The 24832-nt window shown below is 44.5% G+C and overlaps 1 protein-coding gene and 1 long non-coding RNA gene across 2 annotated transcripts in view; one reads left to right on the top strand and one right to left on the bottom strand.

Moving 5' to 3' along the window:
* Nucleotides 1-1820: 1820 nt before the first annotated feature.
* On the bottom strand, nucleotides 1821-7916 carry gdf10a (growth differentiation factor 10a). The gene is made up of 3 exons (XM_035399962.1): nucleotides 7073-7916; nucleotides 4626-5560; nucleotides 1821-3260 (listed from the first exon to the last, which is right to left on the bottom strand). The coding sequence occupies exons 1-3, from the start codon at nucleotides 7320-7322 to the stop codon at nucleotides 3069-3071; spliced, it is 1377 nt and encodes a 458-aa protein (XP_035255853.1). The 5' UTR covers nucleotides 7323-7916; the 3' UTR covers nucleotides 1821-3068.
* LOC118217864 overlaps nucleotides 3219-24832 on the top strand; it is a 66220-nt gene continuing 44606 nt past the window's right edge. Inside the window, exons 1-2 of the long non-coding RNA XR_004763325.1 lie at nucleotides 3219-3302; nucleotides 8798-8871. This is a non-coding gene — a long non-coding RNA (uncharacterized LOC118217864). The remainder of the gene's footprint in view (nucleotides 3303-8797; nucleotides 8872-24832) is intronic.

Below are 24832 nucleotides of genomic sequence, written 5' to 3'. Positions count from 1 at the left end.
TGGTGCTTTAAAGACACGGAACGGCCTCCTGCAAATGCCTCTTAGCTAGCTTGTGATTATTTTAAATTCATCAAAAATTATTTTACATTTTTTGGTGAGATGTTGTACATTCTTTTCAGTAATCAATGAGGACGATGAAAAGATAATTCCAATATTGTTGAAGCCGTCTTTTTTATTATTATTTTTGGGGTCGATTTTGGCTACTTTGGTTATAGCACCCAGCCAAGTGAGCTGACAGGAACTCCACCTGTTATGCATTCCAGGTCGGTGAGGCTTATAGTTACTGTACCTGCGCTTCTGTTGGTCACCTGTGGCACCCTGACTTTGCAGTGCAGGTACCCTGATGAATTTGGGTGATGTAGACTAGACACTCCTCCAGGTTTCCTGCAAACTGGCCTCCTGAAAGCAGTTCCTGCAGAAACGCCAATTTTTCTACACTGGAATAAAAGCTGGTGAAATGGGTTGCATACACTAGGCCCACTGTGGACACCATCAAACCTAACCGCAGTGGGATCGAAGCCAGTGTCTTTTTAGACCGAGATCCAAAAAATGATTCGCTCTCCTCTGGAAAACCTCCCAGCGTATGGGCGCACACAGCACGGGTTCGAGGAACAGAATATCTGCTCTGGTTTATGAAACTGCTTGCTCTTGGCAGCTGGGTCTACAGTAAACAGGACGGCTTGTTTAAGGTTTGTTATCTTGGGAAGATTACCAAACAATTGTTTTTTTTGAGAACAGTGAATACTGCACAGCTGCCTCACTATGCAAGGCCATGGGCTGACACATTCCTTGCTATATTTATCTATAGACAAAAACTGAGATTCAGACCACTCTACATGATAATAGGTGTCTGTTGTCATAGTGTCCCAGTTTATAATTTTCCTTGTTAAAATGCTTGCTGTTGCGTTTTCAAACACGGACAACCAAAACTGTGTCAATCAGTCTTTTCTATTTTTTTTGCTCTTTTGTATTTTAGTACCACCTGTTAAAAGTTAAGTCTTACCAGGCTTTGCTTGATAAAATTGCAGATCCCTTGAGTTTGTACTGTGCTCTTCATCTGAAGATGACTGGGTCTGAAGTAAGTAATCCAATGAAGTGTGTGATCCCTTTCGATCATTTTGTGTCTCAACATTGGCCAGATAGCTGACATCGGGCAGATGCACTGCAATAGCACTGGACTCGACTGGACACATTATACAGCTTCAGTCCACATTTGGCTATAACTTTGTGTTTCAAATGCGAGTTGTTTTTGATCACTGAACTCCATAAGCTGTTTGAAAAGGGGGGGGGGGGTGGGTGGCTTCATAGACGAACACTGAATCCTACCAACTGTCAGAATTCCACAAACCCACATTACACCTGACCATCACTGGCTGTCCTAGGAGCTGATTAAATCCACCAAAACAAGCTTATGACGTACGTATACACTTCACAATATAAAAGAAACTTTATTTTGTATGCGCACTCCACAGTGTTTACTTTGGGTAGTCTCCATGTAGAGACCGAGCATATATTTTTGTTGTATGCACGGTCCCATATCGAGAGCACCTCCTCTTTTATAAGCTTAGACTGTTGTGCACGTGACAGTCTCTATTTCATATGTATAAATAAGTCATAAAAGGATAATAGAAACTATTTAAAGCAGTGCATGGCTGTCTGGTGTCTTGTACTGTTGAGAATCCTTGGTTTCTGGCCAGCTGGTGATGGGTATTGAATACTGATGGTGCCAGTACTTGCAGTGGCCCACACACATTATTAGCTGGGGGGGGGGGGGGGGTAGGTTTCAGTTCAATGACATGATCGCCTGCAAATGTGGCTTATTTAAGTTTTATTCTTGAACTAATGACTACTTCATAATTTAAAACAAAAACATTTACAGAGCTTCAGACACACCAGCTGCTAAATATATTTGCAAATTGCAACAGGTAAAATACAAACACGCACGTATAGAAAAATATTTCATTTCATAGACAGAGTACCATATTGTGAACATTAAAATAGTTTTAAAAATTAAAATTAAACAGCTGTAGACCTACTTTCAGTTCTGACCACCTCAATAATAATTTTATTTTCTTCAAATATGATACTTTTAGTAGTGACACAGTAGATAATGTTCTGCAGAACAAAACAAGCAAACCCACAATGAAATATACTGTATACGATATGCACAGTGTGAATAAAAACTTTTGGGCAACTTTAAATTAACAAAACAATTTTCTTGACTTTTCTGACTTAAAAAAATAAATCACAGAACTGACTAAATTTTTGATATCACTGATATTAGAGTTTATTTCTCACTCTGCAATGAGCCAATGGGATGGTAGAAGCCAAAGGTATGATTGTGGTTTCATTGCATTTTTCAGCCAAAAATACCTTTGACCTTTCCTTAAATTACTATATTTACTGGTGTCAAACAGATAATACATACATTAAACGATAATTAAAAACACATATTCATAGTTAGTAAATTGGGAATAAGCATTCCAACTATTACTCTGAAACTGTCTTTAAATTAAAGTGTAAAAACTATTTATCTTGGATATTCAGATTTGCTGCCTGGATTTTATGTTAAAATTTTCACGGTAATGACAACCACACCCTTGCCTGCTAACCCAAGTGCCGTTTAAAATCACAAAGCCCGAAATCTTTCTGTTTGTTTCTCATTCCGTTTTTAAAAAAATAGTAAATGACCCAATAGTAGCCAAATTGCAACGCATTTAACACTTGCTCATTAAATGTATAAACCAGCTCTTGAAGTAAACCGCAATGTTATAACGTACACATAGTGAACTGAAAGAGAATTCTGAACTGAGAAATGGCGGGCAACCTCTGGTCCAGAAAGCAAAAAGGGCAAGAACTTCAACAAATTTGCAGTTTATAAGTTTGTGTATAGCCTCAGTCCTTGGCTTGGCTGAATACGGGCTGCCTGCTGATTGGTTCGGCTCCTGGTGAAAAAAGTCGCCATTTCCGCCAGTGGTCTATACATCCAAATCCCACTGTCTCTTTTTTCCCCTCTTTTCTTTCTTTTTTTTTCTTTTTCCTTTTCTTTCTTTTTTTTGGAAACATTCTTATCTGCAGGCACACGTCTCCACTGACATGCCGGGGTAAATCTTCAACACGGCGTTTTTGTTCTCGTCCAGGAACAGCACGCTCAGGGGGCTCATCTTGTCGGGAACACAGCAGGGTCCCGGAACCCCCGGGACGATCCCCACCGCCCTCACGATGCTCTGGATGGTCGCGTGATTGGACGGCCGGACGACCTGCTCCAGCGGAGAGACGAGAGAATCGGTGCACACACCGCGGTTAGTGGAATTATCTTTCACTTTACCCTAAAACATTCTGAGAATTCCACATTAAAAAAAAAAATTCATCATTATCAAATCAGCGATACAACATGTAAAGCTGTTTACATGTAAGACAATGGCATACTTCTCTGAAATTTTCACAAAATAGGACTAAAGCGAAAAAAATTTTTTTATGTAAACAACCCCCCCCCCCCCCAGATTAAAAATGAAGAGTAAAAAAAGCAACTGGACACATTATATTAATCCTGATTATCTTGTGTGTATAACAAGTCAAAAATATCTCAGGCCCTGATGAAATTATGTTGTTTGCACAGCATTCAGGAAAATGTTGCTTTTTATTTATTTACATAAAATGTACCATTAAGTTCTGGAGCCAGTGGTTCATGGTTAATTAAATTAGGCCTGTGAGAAAACATATCTAACTGCTAACACAATAATTAATATTTTTGCATCCTGAGGGAGGAACTGCACCCTTGAGGCATCCACCTTGGCAAAGGCACGTATATGACTGTGCCCGCACATAATCTCAAAATAGATGTGTTTAAAAACAACACTGAATATGTCATTATCTAACATGTCTAGTTAAGGACAACACATTTTGGGTTGCTTGTTGATTAATATAAGCATAACATTTTTTGACTTGCCATAACTGTACTGACTCAGCCTATGCTTACTGCATGAACTAGACGTGATCTACTGAGCTGTGGATAACTGATTCTTAATGAGAATTGTATCTTATCCGACGTTATTATTGAACGTTGCTTTGGATAAAAGCATCTGCCAAATAAATGCAATGTGATGTTACTTTCAACACATTTGTAAGACACAAACTGTATATTTGTGACACAAAAGTTGTAACTTTGTCACAAAATGTGTTGAAAGTAACACAAAAGTAGTTGCACCAAAGTATGTTTGATATTAACACATCCTTTTTGGTGGTGCATCTCTAGCTCTTGCAGTATTTTTTGCTGTGTGAAATGCACTTTTCAAAGTTGCTTTTGCTAAAAAAAAAAAACATCTGCTGAATGACTCTATTGTGAGTTGTGATTTGTTGTTCTTAATCTTAATGAACCGTCTTGAAATGAGACTATAAAATTTAATCGAAGCTTTTTCCAGAGCACCATTTTCTACTTTAAACTTGGTCTCCTAAATGAGTAGCGCAACCAACTAAGTCTTTGAGGAACCATTTATAACAAGTGGTTACAAAGGCCCAAACGATGTTTCACAAAAGTAATCTTTAAACATTTCAGCACCCATCCCGTTTAATTTACAACACCGAGCGTGTGGCCACGGTAACGATACCCGACGGGACGTTCTAACCTTGGACATGGGGAATTCGCAGGTCCCGGCGCAGTAGTAACTGTCGAACGATTTGGGGGAGAGGACCCACTCGCTCCAGCCGATGTCGGCGAAGTCCACCTTGAGGTACCTCCTGGAGCAGAGGCGCGGCTCGTTCCCCTGCCTCCGCCGGGCCTTCTTCATCGTCCTCTCGTCGAAGCGGAGGATTTGGGACCCGCCCGGCCCGTCGCCGTTCTCCTGGCCCTTGCGCCTCCGCTCCTTCCTCGCGGGCTTGGGCTTCTGCGGCAAGTAGGTGCTGTCCCACAGCTCCTGGTCCTTAAACGCGCGGTACTCCACCACCTCCGGGAGCTCGTTGTTCTGGATGGGGTCCCGGGAGCCCGCGTCCCGTCTGACTCGCGGGCCGGGGGACGAGTTGGCGGGAGGCGCGGGCTCCTCCTCCTCCTCCCCCTCCTCCTGCTCCTCCTTCCCCGGGGACGGGTCGTACCTCTGCAAGGTGGCCGCCACGCTGTTGGGCTCGGATATGGACAGGTCGTTGGCGTACACCAGCACGTACGGCAGGCTGTGCGGCGACGGGCGCTCCCGGTACCTCGGGTGCTTCCCGCCAAAATCGAACTCGGCCGTCATCAAAAGCTGGCCGTCAGCCCGGGCGCCCTTGACGACCTGCGTCACGTCCTTCACCTGCCAGTCTCCCCGCCGGTGGGGGAACGCGGTGACGTTCCCCAGCAGCGGCCCCAGCGCCGCGTTGGGGGACGCCCCTCGAAAGAGGAGGCGCAGGGAGGGGGGCTGGTGGAGGTGCTGGAGGCGGCAGGCGGGACTCCTGAAGCGCTTGCAGAGCCCCGACCTCTGCTGCCTCGGACGCTTGTCGAAGAAGAAGTGGAAGGTCGCGGCGAGCGTGACCTCGGAGTCCTGCATGGAGGTCAGGTTGAAATGGTACAAGATCTTCTGCTCCACGATTTCTGTCGGGGAAGAGAACGAAAAGAGTAAACCACTGAATTGAAAGTGAATTGTAACTTATTTGGGCCTGAAGAAGAAGAAGCCTTTATTACATTTATATGACACAGGATGTCAGGGGAAAGAAACAGGAGATGCATTACTTCTCTTTCAGCCGGAGGCATATGGAAGCGCTTACTGAACTCTCCCTGGCGGAGTTTTCACGAGCCTCTAATAATGTCTGACGGCATTAATACGGAAGAGCTCCAATCAAGCGGTTTCACGTTGTGGAAACTCAAAAGAATTCCTTTCAGTGATCATGTTATTCCTGCAATTAATATACGACGAAACGTCATTATCTAGCAGCCTGGGCATTGTAAAAAGCTGAGTTCATGCGGTAAAAAGCTGAGGCCAGTCAGCCTTAGAAAAACACGGCCCAACAATAAAAATCCGACTGTGACCGCCTCTGTGGCGCTCCTCGACTGCGGCGCGCGCTTTAAATCTAGTCAAAACACACAGCGAAAAATAAAACTATCATACTATCATATACCTCGGCGCTGCCATCTCATAACCCCGTTGTTTTTGCAGCGGGACAGCTGCGCTGAACTCTCTGAAGTGCGCGGAATTCTTTAGCTTGTTTGGAGCCTATGGCAAAGCTGTGTCTGGAGACAGCGATCCTGCCGCCACATCTGATATGACAACGAACTGTATCTGTCACAGCGTGGGTCCTCTCGTTCCCACAATGCCTTGAGAGGATCCTGACTGTGTCAATCACGGGTACGTTTCCTGATTTCACTTTAATCGGGAAACTTCACTAGGATATACTTAATTGATTTCACACCGTTTGTGCAGTTATATTAGAAACATTTACGCAAAAGGAGAGGGACAGCGTGAGAGAGAGATAAAGACATCACTATTTGCCTGCATAGTGTCCATTGGTGCATTGTAAATATAACAATACAAATAATAATAATGACTGGTATTTATTGTTGTTATTATTATTATTATTATTATTATCTAATGAGACAGTCGTGTTTTAGTATCACAAGTGTTGCTACACGAGAGAGAGAGAGAGATTTAAAGGGCAAAAGAGGGGATGATTTGTGGAAACTAAAAAAGGTTGAGACCCTTGTCCTTCTCTTGTACTCCAGCGGGGGCATAGTCCCAGTTCAGAATGTGTAGACTGTAGTTCTTCACTGTGCGCCGATGCTGTCTACATATTCCATCATAAAGGCAGACGACTAATGAACAGTTAGTGACGGAACATATCCTTGGTATTTTCATCAATGTAAACAATGCCTATTTTAATATTGGTGCGTTTCACACTCCAAAAGAACGCCAGCAAATATAATTCGCTTCTCAAACTTCAACGCGTTAGGTAGGCTATTCGATAAGGAAGCCAGTATCCACCGCGGTCGCAAAGGCTACAATCAATGGCTTCTTAATTGCAATCGTTGCAGGGGAGCTTTTGTGTTGCAGTCGCAATCAGAAGTAATTAAGATAAGCAAAATAAAGGAACATAAAAGAAAGATACCCACCTGGGTTAGCCTTGAAACTCCTGACAGTATTTCCATCTCTCGGGCGGTTGAGTTCTCGGTTGTATTTGTCATAAAGTCTGTACATGTGTACTGAAACCATATCCAGAGCAGAGGCGTCAGTGGGTTGGTGAACTGGCGACTCGTCGCTGTCCAGAGCACTTTTCGCCGTTCGCTCTGATGCCGCTGTCCACAGCTCGGTGTTGATCAAACACAAGAACAACTGCGTCAGAAATGCGAATGCCACTGCCATCCTTTAATATCTCCAACGCGTGGCGTCTCTGTGCTTGGACACGCAAGGCACCCACAGTCAGCGTAGCAAAAACTGATGCAACAAAACCCAGATTAAGGTGCCCAAAAAGAAATTTACCTCGCGCAAAAGTTAATCGCTACTAGAGGCGACTGTTTATTTCCACGGTTTTCGTTGGTTGATTCTCAGTTGCTGTTAAATGCAGCCAATGGACACGGTCGGGTTGCGCTCAACTTCAGCGTATAGTCCAGATAGTTGATACACTTGTTTCTTCTTACCGCCAGAAGCCGAGAGGTAATGGTGAAGCAATGAAAGATGCTGACGTCTACCACTGCTGGCCAACGGGAGCGTTCGCTACAGTACACCGCTTCCACTGGAAGACGCGAAGAGAAAATTAGCCATCTAAAACGCGACGAGCCAGCCCACAAGCCGAGTGCGAACCTGTTAGTGGATGTTTTCACTTGACAAACTTGACCCTAAACTTAATGGACGGAATCCAACTGTAACGGATTACCGTGTGGTACTAGCCTACTTCTCCCTCACCATCACCCGCACCTGACAACAATGTACTGTGAACTTTTTACATCACCCTTCTGAATTTCCCACAACAGCCCAGCCCACCATAAGAAGGGCTCCGCGAGGAGGCTTATGATAGGCCGAGCAGTTTCAAGAACACGTTTAAAAATATTTTTTATGGAAAGCATGAATAACCAGTAATTCCCTCAGCCATAGCCTTGGTGATGGTGAACAATTGTTAATAGTCTCTATGCATTATTATTATTATTATTATTATTATGTTGTTGTTGTTGTTGTTGTTGTTATGTGGTGTTACTTCCCCTAAATGTATCTGCGAGAAACAAACAGTGTTGCATGTTATGCGAATTTCAAAGTCGACCTGAAGAACCACCTGGCGATTCACAGGGGAACTTTTCTGTTCCAACAATGGATAGACTAAACATTTTCACCCTAAGTATTTGAAATGTTTTAGAAGCAGTAATGAGGCTACGATAGCGCAGCATTGGTTCATTTGCTTGGATTTAAATGTTTTGTGAAATTGTCCAAGCGTTTCCCTCCCTACGCTATTATGTTCAATGTATATGATATGCTATCATCACGTGAATTAATCATCCAACTCAACGGATCAATTGGCTCTACTTACGGCAAGTAAATTCATTTCAGTAATTCATCATTAAGTAGCCTATACGGAAAGAACATATTTTTCTCATTCTCTTGACGAAGTAGACTTTTCCTCTTCCATGTGTATACATTTCTATTTGTGTTTCTCCAGCAAAGTGTGACAAACAAGTTCGGGAAACACTGGTCTGGTTTTGATGTAGCGGAAAATACCCATTCAACAACTGTTTGTGTGACGATACTCTGCGGGGGTCCATTTGATTTTACTCGCGGTATTCTGTACCTGACCTCTGCCAAGGGGAACGGTCTAACCCTCCTCTGTTTTTTTGTTTTCGTGTCTGCAGCTCCGCAACACAATGACAGTCCTGTGAAAGACGGGCAGCTCCAGCGGGAGGTGGCAACAAGCTGGGCCGCTTGGGTCAGTGTATACCATTAAATACCGCCTCTGCCTCCCAACCCACTGGAGGCTTCTTTTCACTTCGCGCTTGTATGTGTCTTAAATCTGCGTTAGAATTCCCAAGACCTTGCCACTTTGACACTGTTACTGGCGAATCTCAAAAGATAAATCAAGCACGGCCAGCACTTCTCCCTGTATTTTATTGTGAAGCAGCGGGCAGGCGAAGCCATTAAGCCGTGGTACTCCACACTCTTTTGATGGAGGAAAAAAAAAAAACCTATGTGGCGGAGGAATTCAAATTAACTGCGGGTCACATAATTCCTTCATCCTCAATCGAACTAATCAATGGCATCTCTAAGGCACCTTGAAAAAAGAACTGTGCTATTCCTGCTCGCGCTGTAGCTGGTCGGTGGTGTGAGCGGTTTGTTAATTAAAGCCCGTGCCAAGAAATGATGTTAATAAATAGCAGAGGTCCGAGGCGGGCTAGATGGTCTCAGTGGGGCTCGCTCTCTCAATGCGGTTGTCCCAGATAACCGAACAGCCAGCGGTCTCCAACTTGTATACCGGATTACTGTTCCCATTTCCGCGTGATCCTCGCGTCCATTCAGAAATGAGCAAATGCAACAGGAGTAAATCTGTCTGTAGGCGACTTTGCACGGAATTAAAATGAAATGGGCCTACCGACTTAATAAGGATTAATTTTTTTTAAAGGCGCAATTTCTACAGAAGTGTCCAACTCCTGTTTGCTTTAATATTTTGCTTTTGTATTTAATATGGTTGATTCATGGAAGATGAAGGTAGAAAGAGACTATCATGCGTTCCAAGGAATCAGCATAGGTTACTGTTGCATGTAGCCTCGGTCACCACTTGTTTATGCGCCCAATTTTCAGTTGCAAATTCATGATCGCTTCAGTATGTCTTTTTGCATACACATGAGAGGAATTAAACATGGTAGTTTAAGACGTTATGATTTATGTCCATGCTGTCTGTTATTACTTGGATTATGAAGTCACATTCTTTCTCCCTCTTTCCAGTTCTCTTCTGTCAATTGTGGAAAAAAAACACTCTACTGCATTATTTAAAAACATAAATTTTGTCATTAAGGCATATGTTAATGCTAATTATAGACTTAATGACACTCCGTGCGATGTTCATTAGAATGATAAATTGCATCTAATGCATTTAAGATGCTGAGAATTAGCTTGAGAGCATTTTCAAATGTGTCAACCGCAACAAAGAGAACAATATCTCTTCTCACATCGTGTCCACTCCGTCATAAATCACGCGCACAGATTGAGTTGTAACTTCAGGCCATAAATGAGCTTTGGCAAGGAAATTAGCGAGTTGCATGTCAATGCTAGCCGACCCCATTTACCGTTTCTTTTTTCCTTTATTTTAAGTAAAACGTATTCGGGTTATGAAATACACTCTGCTCTCGTGCTCTAAGTTAAACAATTAAATGTGGGTACTTATTTTTAAATAACTTGAGGTTTTAAAACGGCATCTTAGCGTGATGGAAGTCATTGTGTGGTGAAAGAACCATCCTGTTATGATTACAGTAAAATGAAACGTTCTTAGAGACCGCGCTCTCAAGTCTCTCAGTTTTTCATTATGGTCATTAATATGACTCGCGCTCTTGATTGAAGATGCCCTGCGGCTAGGCTCCCATTCACTCCCAGCTATCAGAATTGCCTCGAAGACCCTGCTCGCCAATCACGTGCAGGAAAACAACGAACGCACGGACCTTCACTGCTGCCAACATTAAGCGCGCCAATATTGCTCTCCTTAATATTAGTTTAACATTAAGCTCCCGTGTCACCACCAGGCACACACTTAACAGTGCATAACTTTTGAGCAAACTGCTGCTTGACTCAACTGCGGCATTTCATTCGTGCACCATCAAGAGGGAACATTACTCTGAACTAGTTTGCTCATCTAAATAAATTTGTGTCTCCATTAATGTTAAGAGACATGGTGACAGATAGCAACCAATATACTGTATTTGGTTTGGTGTTTTTAAATTTAGTAATTAAGCATTCTGTATGATTCTTCCATTTTAAAAGTTTTTTCATGTTATTTGTTTTATGGCTTAATCTGTCATCTATAGTTCATTGTAAAAATGATTGCATTCAATTAAATTAATTCCACATACAAAAATTCTGGAATAGCTTGAGACCGAAGGAATCACTTTTAACTGCGTGGCCTCCGAAAGATATGTACGGACAATTACTATTTTAAATGTGCTCCCACCAAAAAATGATCAAAGACCAGAGGGTACAAGCGCCATTCCTATGTTTGCCGCCATGGCAACAGACCTGATCCGCGTTTCAGCCATGAGCGTAAAGAATGTAGATAGAACATCTGCTGCCTTGGTTATGCGCCCATTCACAATATACAAATAACAATTTGAAACCGTTAATTAAATTGGCTGTATTTATGAGGACAGTTATATTGGGCAAAAATGGAATTCGCAATATGACTAAGACGCATCATTCTGGTTTAAATAAACACACTTATCATTTCCTTGGAATAATGAAGGGGCGAACCAAAAACCGAAATCAAATTTGCCCTGAAATTGGGAGTAGTTATAAGCTACCGTGAGGTCACGTTTGACCGCATGAACACGTGATTGATGATTTTGTTTCCTGTTTATGTTCAGCTCGTTCATTTTGGTCTCCTAAAACTAAACTGTTGAGGGGAGACTGTTTTGAAAAGGCATTTGAGGGAACATTTTACACACATGCTCATTTAGGGGACTTGTGCGGTGAAAGTAAACTGTTCTCGAGTGTTTGCCCATAGAAAGGAGTGAGTAATGTAAAAGTTCTACTGTTACCCGATTGCTCTTCTTTCCAAGCTTCTCTTTTTTGTGGCAGGTCAGTAAAGCTTGGCTTTGAAACTACTATTTAGGAAAGGCATCAGTAACTGTCACTTAGGCTACTACATGCCGGGCTTCAGCAGGAGCGAGTAAATTATTGGCTGGTCTGTTGTTTGTATTTGACCTTCCCGGTTTTTATTGGCTGTACAGTCACGTGTAGAAAGCACAGTTGGCCCTTCATCTTGGGTGCACCTTCATCAATCACGTCAAGGGCCTCCTGAGCGTGGGCCCAGCTGGACCATCGCGCAATCAATGGAACGATCGCCCCAAATCGTTCCTGTTGCTAATGGCTGGATTAATGGCGATGATCGTCAGTCGCTATGTTCTTCTGTTTTTGTTCTTAAGTCTCTTTAACTGCACTAACTTGATTACCAGTGGGTGTATGGCCATAAGAATTTGTGGCTTGTGGCGGTTTACCAATAACTCGAAGACGCCCAAGGACAAAGTGTGTTTCGCGTTTTTAGAAGTGAAAGAGGACGGGCTCTTGACCAACCCTAACCTTTTCTTTCCAGAGGACAGATTTTATTTCACAAAGATAATATCACAAAAATATATTGATACGTACTTATGACGGAGACGGATGACAGTTGGGAAGGGTGATAGCTCAGCCATTCACGCTCACAGCTCGTAACTCATGGCTTCCTTACAACTTCTAACGGACATTATTTCCTGAGGTAAATTGATTACAGTCCTATGTAATGTTGATTGATTATAGCCATTTTTACTGAACCAAATCCCCTCCACATTTGGCGTGGCTAAAAAACAAACTAAAAACTGCTGGAGTATTCAGTTAGTGTGTAAACAATGACAAATGTATGCAGTATTTGCTATTTAAAAGTAAATGATCTTTGGAATTATGGTGCTGTATAGTCCTGGTATTCGGGTTGAAAAAGGGATCTCTCTTTTCCTTGACAGCAGCAGGGTGAATGTTGATATTACAGCTGAGCCCACGCTTTTGTGGTTGTTCAATTTAATCTCGAAATATCCACTGGACTGGAGGAAGTATGATATAAGAAAAGGAGACTTGATTTTTACACGGTGGTCTGTCTCAGGGATTCATTTCCTAGTTAAGTGTTTCTTGGGATAAGGGGCTGTTTTTCTTTAGCCTTGTTCTCTCCTGGTTTTGCCATAAAGTTCAATGGAAATGAGTGCTGTCACATGGGGGGGTGGGGGGCAGGACAATTCTAAGGGCCCTGACTGGCAGGGGCCCTCAAAATTATGCAGGCGATGGGGTAGCCTACGGTGGTGGGGCCCAATATGAGATCTTTCCATGGGGCCCCAAAACCCCTGCCAGTGCTGCTTTCTGTACTGTAATTCCTGGAGAGTATTCTCAGGGCAAGTATACTCTTTTCCTTTGAGCTTCATAAACCACACAGCCGAATGACAGTAACCTGTCTAAAAACACTGCTTTCAGGAGATAGAATCACACGCTGTATTTTACTCAGTGTTACAAACTCAAACATCCCGTGGGCCTTAGGACATGCGGAAATCGTTGGGATAGTCCTGATGGCGAAGCATTCTTCCCCACAATACCTACTTGTTGCTTACTGTTGTTTGTTTATAAGTTAATTACAGAGTGTTCACCCTTTTTAGCCCGATGGGCCTAAAAAGCTGCGATGTCTTTGTCAATAATGTGTCCACGACCCCCCTGTGGGAAAAGTTCCGTTAATGAAACAGGCCGGCTCCTAGTTCCTGCTTATCGAGCTGTCGGAGTGTAGGGAAAATTATCTAATTCATCCACGGAGGACGCGGGGTTAAAAAAAAAAAAGAATCCGTGGCCCCGACTACAACCGCGACTGCTGCGCCTCCAGGACTGGGGAGGCTTTGATCTTTGGCTCCCTGTCAGTCAAAATTAGTCACCCTTCAAGATGGCTTCCCATCCTCTGGCACTGGAGATGCCTGGCAGGGCACGACCGGGACAACTGTTGCTTTGTGTGCTCGCGAACGAACGTCTTCATGAAAGCGGAAGCTCTTCGTGTCTTTGAGATGCAGCACGCTACTCTCACACTGGCCACTCCATGTTTGGAATGGTGAGCTTACGGTAACTGTTGCTACGAGTCGAAATGACACAACAAGCAATAGTTTTTATTCATTTTTTTTTTTTTTTTTTTTTTTTTTTACTGTTTACCTTATATGTTGTTTCACTTTTGGACTGAAGCAAGGGAATCAAACTACAGTAGCCTACTGTGTGTATCGTAAGCTTCTGAAAAAACCAGCCATAGAGTACCTTTTGCAACCACGGTACTTGCATATAACCATAAAATAAAATTCATTTAAATATTTTTTTTTTTGTGGGGCTGTGGGGTTAGGTTGGATAGGCCAGCCCCTTACTGGATTGCTTTATGAATGGTCTTCACTTGCACGTTTGATTTCTCATTCTTGACTGGAGGCATGTAGGGACCAAAGGGCGGATTTGGCTGTGGCGGACGGACGCTCGTGGACCTGGTGTGCTGGCAGACGGTGAGGGTCTGGCCCCGGGTTCGGCTCCCCCTCTGCTGCAGCTGCACCGGGCCGTGGCGGGTCAGACGGATCCCCCTGGGGACCCCACGAGGGGGGGTGGCATCTGTGCTCCACAGGCCCCGCCCCCAGGGCACGGAACAGGGGAAAAAAGAGCCAATCCAGACAAAGGCTGGGATTCAATCAATGTCCGTTTTTAACTTTTGCTATCGAAAAACAATACATTTTTTACTCTTCACAGACACGTTTCGGTGTGTTCAGCAGTCACTGAAGCTAACCTGCTAAACTGGGTTGTAATGTAATCAAAAGTTAAGGACAAATGTTGATTGAATACAAGCCATTGTGTTTTTTCGTAAGTGTGAAGCAAGGTGCTTTTCGGAGAAAGCCCTGTGAACCACTAGGATACTCGCAGCAGTGGAACTTACACGTAGGTCATGTATGTTATAATTGAGTCCACGCTGGATGGCCCTTTTTCTGAGAATGAAGTGTTTGAGTGACAGATGCCAGGTGAAATGGCGACGTTCCAATCTGCAGCGTTGTGGAATGCTGTTGGGAAGCTGAGGAGAATGCCCTGTGTTTGCTCTCATGGCTACCGGCACATTAGCTCATTTTTTTTAGCTGAATTTCAATCATTTCACTAATTGGTGCCTGGATAGAATTTTGTTTTTGTTACAGGCATTCCTGATAGCCAAGGATTTTTTTTGTCTCATCAGTATATAGCGTGTGTGTTGCTTTTGCCCTTTGGCACCAAAATGGACACCAAAGTGTTTCATAGCCAACGTGTGAGGAGGACCATCAGGGTAGTCGCAGTAAAAAATTTTAAATCAACGCTTTGAGTGAATATGGTCCCTGTTGGACTCATGCGTACTCTGTTAGAGTTTAATTAACACTTGACATTTTACTTTTTTTTTTCGTTTGCAGTAATATTTTTTGAGGACCCCTGTCAGTCAAGGCCCTTGGAATTGTCTTAACCCCCCCCACCCCCCCTCCCCATTTGGCGCCATGGCCTTTGTTATCTTTTTGCGTCATGCGTTATCACGTTGAAGCCTGGCTTAACTAGAGATCTCGGCTGAGAGCTGAATCCATTCGGCTGCAGGTTGCCGAGAAATTCACTGAAACTGATACCCAGTACCGCTTCTCGGGACCGTTTCAAGGGAAAGGCCATTCATCATGGGGCACGTCCCACGACCTACTGTAAAAAGTCTCCAAATGTGCGACTATAGGTTCAATTTACAAATCCGAATGGATAGCTTTTTACGGTTTAAACTCCGCCGCATTTAACAGGTGACCTGTATTTATTTTTCACAAAACCCAGGCCTTCACGTCATGGGAAAGAACGTGCCATGAAATCCTCCTTGAAATTAAACTTCAGCTTTAAATGATAAAAAAAATAACGCTGCAGATTTGTAAACGGACACTGCGGAGCGGCACAGCGGAGGAGGAGGAGGAGGACGGGGTCCATTCTCACGCGCCAGAGACCAGCGCGGATTCGGCCCGAACGAAGTGCGGCGATCGTTCTGATCTTTTTTTCCTGGCAGCCGGAGACCGCGGCCAGCTAACGAGACGCCACAGATCAGACAATGGGACGTGACTTATGCGCCCCTCCCCCCCCCCGCCCCTCCCGGTGACATTTTGTTTAACTCCGGCCCGGCGTGGGGTCCTCTTCAGCTGCGCTCCCCGGTACGTCTCTCACGCCGGCCCGGGACGGCTGAGACCGCCGCGGCGGCGCGCTTCTCAGACACAAATTTACCCCGTCGGGACCCGCGGACCGGGAGGGAGGGGGGCGCGGCCGTAAATCTCGCTCGCGCACACGAGGGACACCGCGGAGTGAAACGCACGCGGCCATCACGCTAGCTGCCCATCGCTACTGCAAAAATGCTTTAGTTTGCCAAATATTTTGTTTTGTTAAAACACTGATGTAGCAGTGTACGCTGTTTAGGATATGATTTAAAGATTTAAAACAGTGGTCACATTCTTGTATTGGCTTTTTAAAAAATGTAATCAATTTTTGTTGAACCCCGCCTTCCACTTTATTCTTGTCACTGTTTTCGATTAGCAAACATGTTGCCTGACGGCTTGTAAGTCAATTTAAGGTCCTATTCAGACCGTGAAGTTCACGCGCATCTGCTTAAGCAGTTTTTGGGCTCATTCTGAAGTTAGGCCTGTTTAAAAAGCAGGCATTCAGATCCAGCTTATTTCTTCATGGCTTGCGGCTTCATTATTTAAGATCTGAATTTCAGTGCCAGTATTTCTGTCCTCTCGTAGGCGTGCGGTTAACCTGAACAGATGCAAATTTTCCAGAGCGCACAAGGAAGCGCTTCCCAATAGTGAAGATAAGTGAGCAGGTGAGCAAGGTGGGCTCAAATACCTGCTTTTAGAAAGCATGTGTAACTTTTACTTGGCCACAAATTCTTAAGCCAGGTGCCTAACATCTTCAGAGTCTAAATTGGGCCAAAAATGCGTACGAACAAAATGCGCCTGAGTCCATTGCACTGAGTGCACTGGTCTCACGTGGGCTGACATGGAACACACCGTCCTCATTGTGCATGTATCCCCGCTCGCCTGCACGTAACCACCGGTTACGCATACAGGTCTGTGCCAACTGCCGAATCTGCGCAGTCAGTTTTGCACTTAAGTTGACTTGGCATGGCGTATATATCTCTCTGGTCTGAAATGGCCCCCTCATGAAACAGTGATTGTATCTGTCAGGAAGTACAATTTAGGCGGGCCTTGCAGCCAGCTATTGCCACACTCTGCCATATTTGTAGATATGGCAATGAGCCTGATGAAAGCGTGCGTAGGCAGTGTGTAAAGTCTGCCAACTGCCCTCCTCCCAAAACCAAAAACTCAATTTCCCTGAAGGGGCCCCCCAAGGAAATGTCTCTAACTGCCCCCCCCCCCACCCTAGGCCGTCCCATCCCATCCCAGCACAGTACAATTTTTTGAGAGCCCTTGTCAGTCAGGGATCCTTGGAATCATCCTAAATCTTCCCCCCTACATATGGCGCCCCTATATCCCTGCGAGGAAAGGGAGTCTGTTAATTTATGTAACAACCAACCACCAAGCACTCAAAGAAAGACAAAGACCAAAAAAAAAAGCATTTCCTCCCAAGGCATTTTAATAATGGAAATACATTCAGGCGGCCGCTACACCTAGACAGACTCACAAACTTGCGTCCTCAGAAGACATTCAGCTTCCTTTAGATTAATGGGATAACACTTGTCAGGGTGAGACGCATCTCCAGAGCCGTCTGATAATGCACAATGCCTCTCTCCATCGCTAATTCACCTCCACGGGCCCTGACCTCGACTGTCTAGACGCACTCAACACATTTCTTTTTTTTTAACCTGTGCGCATTTCGACGAAGCCTTTTGATTCCGCGGCCAATGAAAATACGGTGACTGCCAGGCTGCCGAGGTCAGGAGGCGAAGGCTGCCTTGGGGCGTTCAAATCCACCGGCTCGGTGAAATACGGGGTGTGCAGCAGAAATAATGAGAGGAAGATAAATCTGATTGTTAATATCTGGGGAAACGCGTGACTCCAGGTCATATTGCAAATGTGACGGGCTTTATCATCTGAGCATTGCTTAAGAATAACAAGCCCTGAATTTTATTTAATTTATTTAGCATATTTAAACATTTTTTGTTTTGTTATTGCAAAGATGAATATGCGCTTATTTTCATTTTGACGTGTATAATTTTTTTTTTGAGCTCATGCTATAAAAGCCAAAAATATGATGGTTTTAGCAGCACACCGGAAAAGATTTTTATCTCCGTGTGTAGCGCGAGAGGAATTCCACATAGCGTTCATTCATGAAATGAATCAAGTTCGGCGGAATCCTCATCCTGAGTGCGGCGCACGCGGCCGTATTTCATGCACAAGAAAAATAACAAGACGGAAAGTTGAGCGCTCGTTTGTTTGGAGAAAAAAAATTAAGCTAACAAAAGGCTCCCATTGATATTAAATCTGCGTTCCTATGAAATTGGCGACTGCTGCTCTGTGGAGCTATGCGGCTGAGGTGAATGGAGGGCTGCATTTCTTTTGCATGGCAACCCCCGGTCTCATTGTGCTCGAGATTATTTCCTAGCACGAGCACGGCGTGTTGTTGTAGCTTCCTGCGAAACCTCATTACACACACAAGCCGGAATTTAGAAATTTTTAGTTTTATTAAAGGTCTAAAATAACAGCTGAACCTTTTGTAAAAGAGCTTATTGTACCCAAATATTCCCATTTAAGTTCACTAATTGATGAATGAGGAAATACTGCGTTTACGACAAAATGCCGCACAAACGGAAAGAATGGGCTGAGGAGAGGGGGCTTTGGTGACGTAGCAACACGGCTCCTCAATTTTAGAGTGGAAATCCAAGTGCTAACTTTTATTGGGACAATATTAGTTTAAGAGCATCAGCTACGAAAAACAACGCCTGGCATCCTCAGACTTGTTCCATGAAAACAGGCCGTTCTTAGCCACAGCTGTGATTAGAAACAGGCGCCGGCCTGGAACAGAACTACGCAATTTTTAGCGAACGCATCACGTGCAGCCGCTGGGCACTCTACTGACACCGACGATGTAATTTGTTGAGTAGGACAGCTCACCTGAGCAAAATGGACAGCTTTGTACCCGTGATGGAGTCAATGTCTGCAGAGTTATCATTTCCCCCTGGGAAAGTTTACTGTTGAAGTGGAAGTGAGCAGTAAACGGAAGTCGTTTGTCACTTTTACGTTGGTCGCTAATGGGTTGCTGAATGTGGTGTGATGATGGATTCATTTGCCTGCAGTTAATGTTTTCATCTGGGAAGGCCTGGAAACTCGCCAGTTTGGAACACCCAATCATGTACAGCCACGCTCATGTTCCAGCCTCTGCGGCCAATGAGGGAGAGCGTAGACGGGCACACCTTCTCCTCCAAAACACGTGGTGGCACCAGGTGCTCCAGCTACTGCAGCCCACAAGCCAAACTTGCACAGACACGAGTCTGAGTAAGACACTTTTATGTCAGTGGTGACCAACCCTGTTCCTGGAGATCTACAGTCCTGTAGGTTTTCATTTCAACCCTAATTTGGCACACCTGACTCTACTAATTAGCAGCTCAACAAGATTTCTAGCTGTTGAATGAGGTGCCTGACATTTGATGTTCCTCAGGATGTAAACCAACATTATTGATTATATTTATAATAACAACAACAACCAAAAAAGAACCAATAAACCAAACACTGGCTTCATTAATGATTCAGCAAATGTAGGAGCTTTTTCGCTGTTGTTATAATAATGGAAAAGGGAGCCACATAGTAGCCTAATTGTTTTATGTTGCTACATTGCACAGCATTGCGCAAATCTGACGTTTTCTGAGATCTGTTCCCAGGGAACATAATAAGCTTTAGACCAAGTGGCACAGTGTATTTAAGCTACCGTAAAAACTGTAGTAATTATATTGCTGGCTTAACATGCTGCAGACTTGTACATTATTCTATTGCATTATTTGACCTGATTATCTGCAGAACGAGCCTCTTAAACTGCAGTAAGTGGCAGTAAATGCAGTAAAGTGTCCTTGTAATTTTGTCATGGGCAGAACTGCATAGCTGTGGTGTGAGCCATTCTTGCGCTTTAGGGAATTAAAATATCAGTTGGCAGTGTGTCGTGTAATTGAAGATAAATTTGTACAGTCACACTGCTCCCTGAAATTCTATCAACGTGACATCATCGTAAAAGTAGCTGCTTACCCATTTAAAAAAAAAGAAATTCCTGGCTGGAAGTGTTTACATGGGAAGCGGACGTATGCAGTATGGAAGTTTATTATTCCACGAGGAAAAGGGGTTTTTATTTGGAAATATCACATATTATTGTTAAGGCAGAAACGATTTGACGAGAAGCCTTTTCAAAATGACCCATTGCATATTGTTAAAAGATAGGCTACTTGCCATTGCAATTCCCTGTATGTAGCCTAATTAATTTCTTAAATAATTTTGGTTCGGGAAAACAAGCTTTCAGATAAAGCGTTTCTTGAGTCTTACAAGCAGACCTGTCAGAAGCAGTTACACACAGATATTTTAAAGGGTGTACTAATATGCAGTATGTGTGGGCATATTTCATAGTATACTCCATATCTTATGCTTGTAGCTGAAAAGATAAGGGAGAAATCTAAATTGAGGACTGAGGTTGAAAATAGTTTTTTTTAATTGTAATTAACACTCAGATAAAGCCTTGGAATTTGATTCAGGAATTTCCCTCCAATAGAGAATGCGCTGCAATTCGAGTAACTGAATGGAATTGTTTTAGAAATTTAGTTCATTCAAACATTCACTCGAGTTTTTTTCCCCGTGAGTAGCTAGTAGCTAAACATTCAATTCTCTGTTTGTCAATCTAACAGTCCATTCATGTCCAATTGTAAAAATCGGAATAATTAAAGGGATGCAATTTCCGTTTTTCTGGAGCCCACAGAGGTTTGTGGCCTCGCTCTGAAGGTAGAGGTCATATGCCTGTGGAAAGTTTTCAGGAAATGGCTATATACAGCTTAGATTTTAGTGGATATTACCGTGTCCTTGTAAATATAACACCAAGAGTCTGGCTTTGGAGCCAGCCTTGTAGAGTTTTTTTTATAGATTTTTTTTTTTTTTTAAATCACAGATTTGGAGAACAGACTCGAAGAAAAACAGCTCGAGAGCTCGGTGATTTCACACGAGGGGGGGGGGGGCCTTTTGACTCCGAAAACAAGTCCTGGTGGTGCAGTTGGGCAATCACCAGGCAAGAAATGTAGTGGGATTGTGTTGCAAAATGTATTAGGTTACACCCAGAATCAATTCATTTATGCTTTTTTTCCCCGACGTTCGCAGTCTCCTCCGCTGCTGGGAAGTGGTGGCGGAGAGCCACGGAGAGGCAGTTTGAACACAAACCGCAAAAAAAAAAAAACAATCAGCCAACAGGCAGGACATTAACCAAACACTGGGGTTTTTCCCACTACATGAAGTAGCTATTGAAAGCTGGAGAGCGACCTGCACAAAGGCTGTGTATGTCAGATAGGTGAAAAGGTTTAAATTCTGTACCAGTTCTGTCGCTCTCCCGTTTACTTTCTTGAAGCACCTCTTGTGCCGAAGAGGTTTAAGTTCGGCGCTCTCTCTGAATGAAAAGGTCTTCATTAAGAAGGCCTTTGTCTGAAGCATGTCGAGTCAATCTGGAGAATAAGTAGGGAGCGAGAGTGCAAAGCAATAAGCTCTGCTGCTTTATTGGTTTCTGGGGCCTTTATGGACATTGATGAAACCTAACGCAATCGAAAACTTGCAGTGTGACATGTCGCTCAAAAACGACAGTGCAGTGGGGCCTCAGCAATCGTTTAAAACATTCTTTTCTACTCGAGCGAAGCCAGAACGTCACAGAAGCCGGCCAATCACGAGAGAGCGATCAGAGACGACCTTAACGTCTCAGTCCGCTCACACGTTCACACAAGCAGCCCTTTCAAAACGACGAAATCCCACGCCCACCTGGGTGTGCAGGGATCCGTAATCGATCGCAGCGAATCAAAGGGGCGGGTGGGGGGGGAGGGGAGGGGTCAAAAAAAAAAAAAAATCTGCGTTGCTATTTATTGAGACAAATTCGGCAGGAGGAAGGAAAATATTTGATTAGCTTAGCGGCGAGCGGGTCCCAGTGCAGGCCCAGCACAGGCCCAGCGCATGCTAATACGCGCGGAACAGCGGCCCATTGTCTGCAGACAGAATGGCGCTCACCGTGTGGCCACCGCAGGACCCTAAACATCACACACACAGAGAAACTATACGCTGGAATTCTTCTGCTTCTATCAATGTTTTATTAGCCATGCAGAGAGGTCAGAGAGTCACCCCCGCGCGCACACACTCACGTGCACACATACGCACACACACACACACAGGCACACACACATAGGCACATACACACACACACACGCACACACACAAAACCCGCACACACACACACACGCAACCCACACACAGGCACACACACACACACAGACAGACAAACACACGCACACAACCCCCCCCCACACACACACACACACACACAACCCACACACAACCCACACATGCACACACACACACAAAACCTACACACACACATACACACACAGACAAACACACGCGCACAACCCCCCCCACACACACACACACACAAAACCTACACACACACACACGCACGCACACACACACGCGCGCAGTCGCACCGCAGAGCGAGGCGAGCTGTATAGCTCTGCCTCGCTGAGTCACAGGCTCCTCGGCCGTACGGTCCGAGAGGCAGTCGGGCGTGCGCTTCGGCCCCCTGCGTCAGCTTTAACTGCTAAAACAACAGCGCCAGCTTTCAGGCACCTAGCGCCATTAATGAAACGCACATGTGGGGGGGGGCTTTAACAGCTAAACAACAGTTGATGATTGTGCAACGTGTCAGATCGCTTATGACGATTACGGCTGAACCGTGTCAATGGGAGGGTGTACCTCTGCTGGTTCTGTGTCAGCTGGCCCAGGGTCCCTCGTTTTAATGCGTCTACTGAAAGTGACAGCCGCCGTTAACTCCCGCCTCGGTGCGGACTCCTCCCCCTTTTCTACCACCTGACCTGTCGTTCGTCGTCTTGTGAAATATGCCGGGACTTTACGTGGGAAATTCATTTCCAAGGGGTGGGCACACAAACGAGACTATGGTGGCAGTCGCAGTTTCAGTGGTACACTTTATACCTCTGCACAAGCAACGCAACGTGCAGTATGCGGAGGAGAAGGATAGCCCATTTTTAAAAACGGAAGCCGTGTAAGGAATGTGGGGCTCTGTGTCTGGGACCACCATGAGAGGGGTCTCCAAAAACCCGAGCCAGCTTCACCCCCACACCTTCCTGAGGTGTTCCAACATCCCCCCCATTCTCACCCTGCCATTAAGCACCAGAGGCCGTAAAACCACATGCTCTGCAAAGGGGGCTTATGCTGCATAAACTCATTAGGCCTGCAATCAAGCCTGGCTCTATGAAACAAGCTTGTGAATTTACAACACCGTAAAGCCCACGCCCAACATCTCGACAAAGTGTGTCGCACACTGTTCTCCCGCTCAGAAGCTAAAGAGCTATCGGAGACAGAGGCTAACGGTCAAGCGCAAACAAACAGGCCTGGTCCTGGCAGGCCATGGTAGGGCTTGCTAACCACTACCCTGTGCAGCCATGGTATATGCTATCTAGACGTTTGGTGAAAATCTGACTACATTTGGTTGAGAAGTGAACATTTTCTAGCCAACTAGGACATAGCCAGGCTATATCTGGGTAAAACCTGAGCTCAATGGAGCTAACCTGAGCTTAAACGAGTCCATTTATGTCAAAACATCTCTCAACCTAGATTTCCACTCCTCTAGATGTCTAGATTCCGTCTAGATTCAGACATGTTCTCACTGGGTTTGGAGAAAGCACCAGGAAGACAAGTGAAAGGTAATAAGTCTCCAGTGGGATTTTGGGTCTTTGTAGATGGTCATCTCTAAAACACTGACGTAACCCAGTTCGCCTGAGCATGACGCAGAACATCTTTACCGCTTCAGAGACATGTTTGTCAAAACTGAAGTTGCTGCAGTACAACTAACAGGCATTTATAACTGCTGACGGTTGAGGCTCATATTCTGTCATAGACTCCTGTGCTATCTCTCTCACTCCCATAAGCTTATCATCCGGTATCACGTTGCAGAGGGAAAGAAAAAAGTTTTCAAGCACTGGATGTGAACTCAAAGGTATAACTCCTTCTCTTGCTCTCCTTGTCTTGATTGAGTCGTGTTTTTTTTAATAAGTGAGATCTCTTGAGGGTGACTGTGCTGGATCTTGCCTGCCGCGGAGTTGTCCAGGCAAGAGCAGAAATTCATCATTTTTGTTAATCCCGTTTAGGTCAAGCCCAGGACCTACACTCATCGAGCATCTCAATGTAGGAGAGCTGGTCAAGGATCTCCTTCCCCCCCATTCGTATTCTGATCTTATCCGTCTAAAAGGCAGAACTGGTCCTGGATCAGCAACCCTGCTCTGGGACACTTATATCATAACGGGCCAAAGACTCAAACCTCATGACTACTGACCACACAGAAGCAGGCCCATTTCTAACCCTGCTCCTTCGAGTCCAAAGTCAGCATGTTCTCCCCATGACTGTGCCTGGCTTGAATACCATGGGTGTAGTGTACTTTTTCCTCCACAATATAGTGCTTTTTTCTGATTTGTTTTGGCCAACTGACAGTTGTTATGTTTACTGGACCTTCTAACCCGGCAGGGCTGTAAAGTCTTTTTCGGAGACAGCAGTGTGGGTGCTCTAAGCCTGCGAGCGACTGAGTGAATATTATTGTAGATAATGCCCAACATTAATCTTGTGTTGACCTACTTGCCTCGGGGTCAAAGGGCAAAGTAATTTAGTGCCCTTGTAGAAACTTCCTTGCGGTTTTCTTTTTTTCTCTCTGTTCATATACTATGACCTAAAGACAACAAATGCCCTCTCTCCCCGTTTGGCTAATCCCTCTCAGTAATGTAAAGATGTTGATGTCACTCTGAAGGCAAAGCAATCTAAAGGCTCCAAGTTAAAAAATTAAAACGGGGAAAATCAAACGGAGAACAGGCAAAACAAATAAAAGCAGTGGTTGGAAATTAAATCTCTCGGTTTATGTAGATGTAGTGCTTGTGGTGGTAT

This window comes from Anguilla anguilla, chromosome 18 (genome assembly GCF_013347855.1).
Source record: "Anguilla anguilla isolate fAngAng1 chromosome 18, fAngAng1.pri, whole genome shotgun sequence".
Lineage (NCBI taxonomy): Eukaryota > Metazoa > Chordata > Actinopteri > Anguilliformes > Anguillidae > Anguilla > Anguilla anguilla.
Note: the sequence above shows the minus strand (reverse complement) of the source record. Positions and strands in the feature narration are given on the sequence as shown.

Excerpts from the sequence above, each read along its gene's own strand:
- gdf10a (XM_035399962.1), bottom strand. The coding sequence starts at position 7,322 with ATGGCAGTGGCATTCGCATTTCTGACGCAGTTGTTCTTGTGTTTGATC. Across the intron at positions 5,561-7,072 it reads GAGTTTCAAGGCTAACCCAG|AAATCGTGGAGCAGAAGATC; the intron begins GTGGGTATCTTT and ends CTTCCCCGACAG. Across the intron at positions 3,261-4,625 it reads GCGAATTCCCCATGTCCAAG|GTCGTCCGGCCGTCCAATCA; the intron begins GTTAGAACGTCC and ends CCGCTGGAGCAG.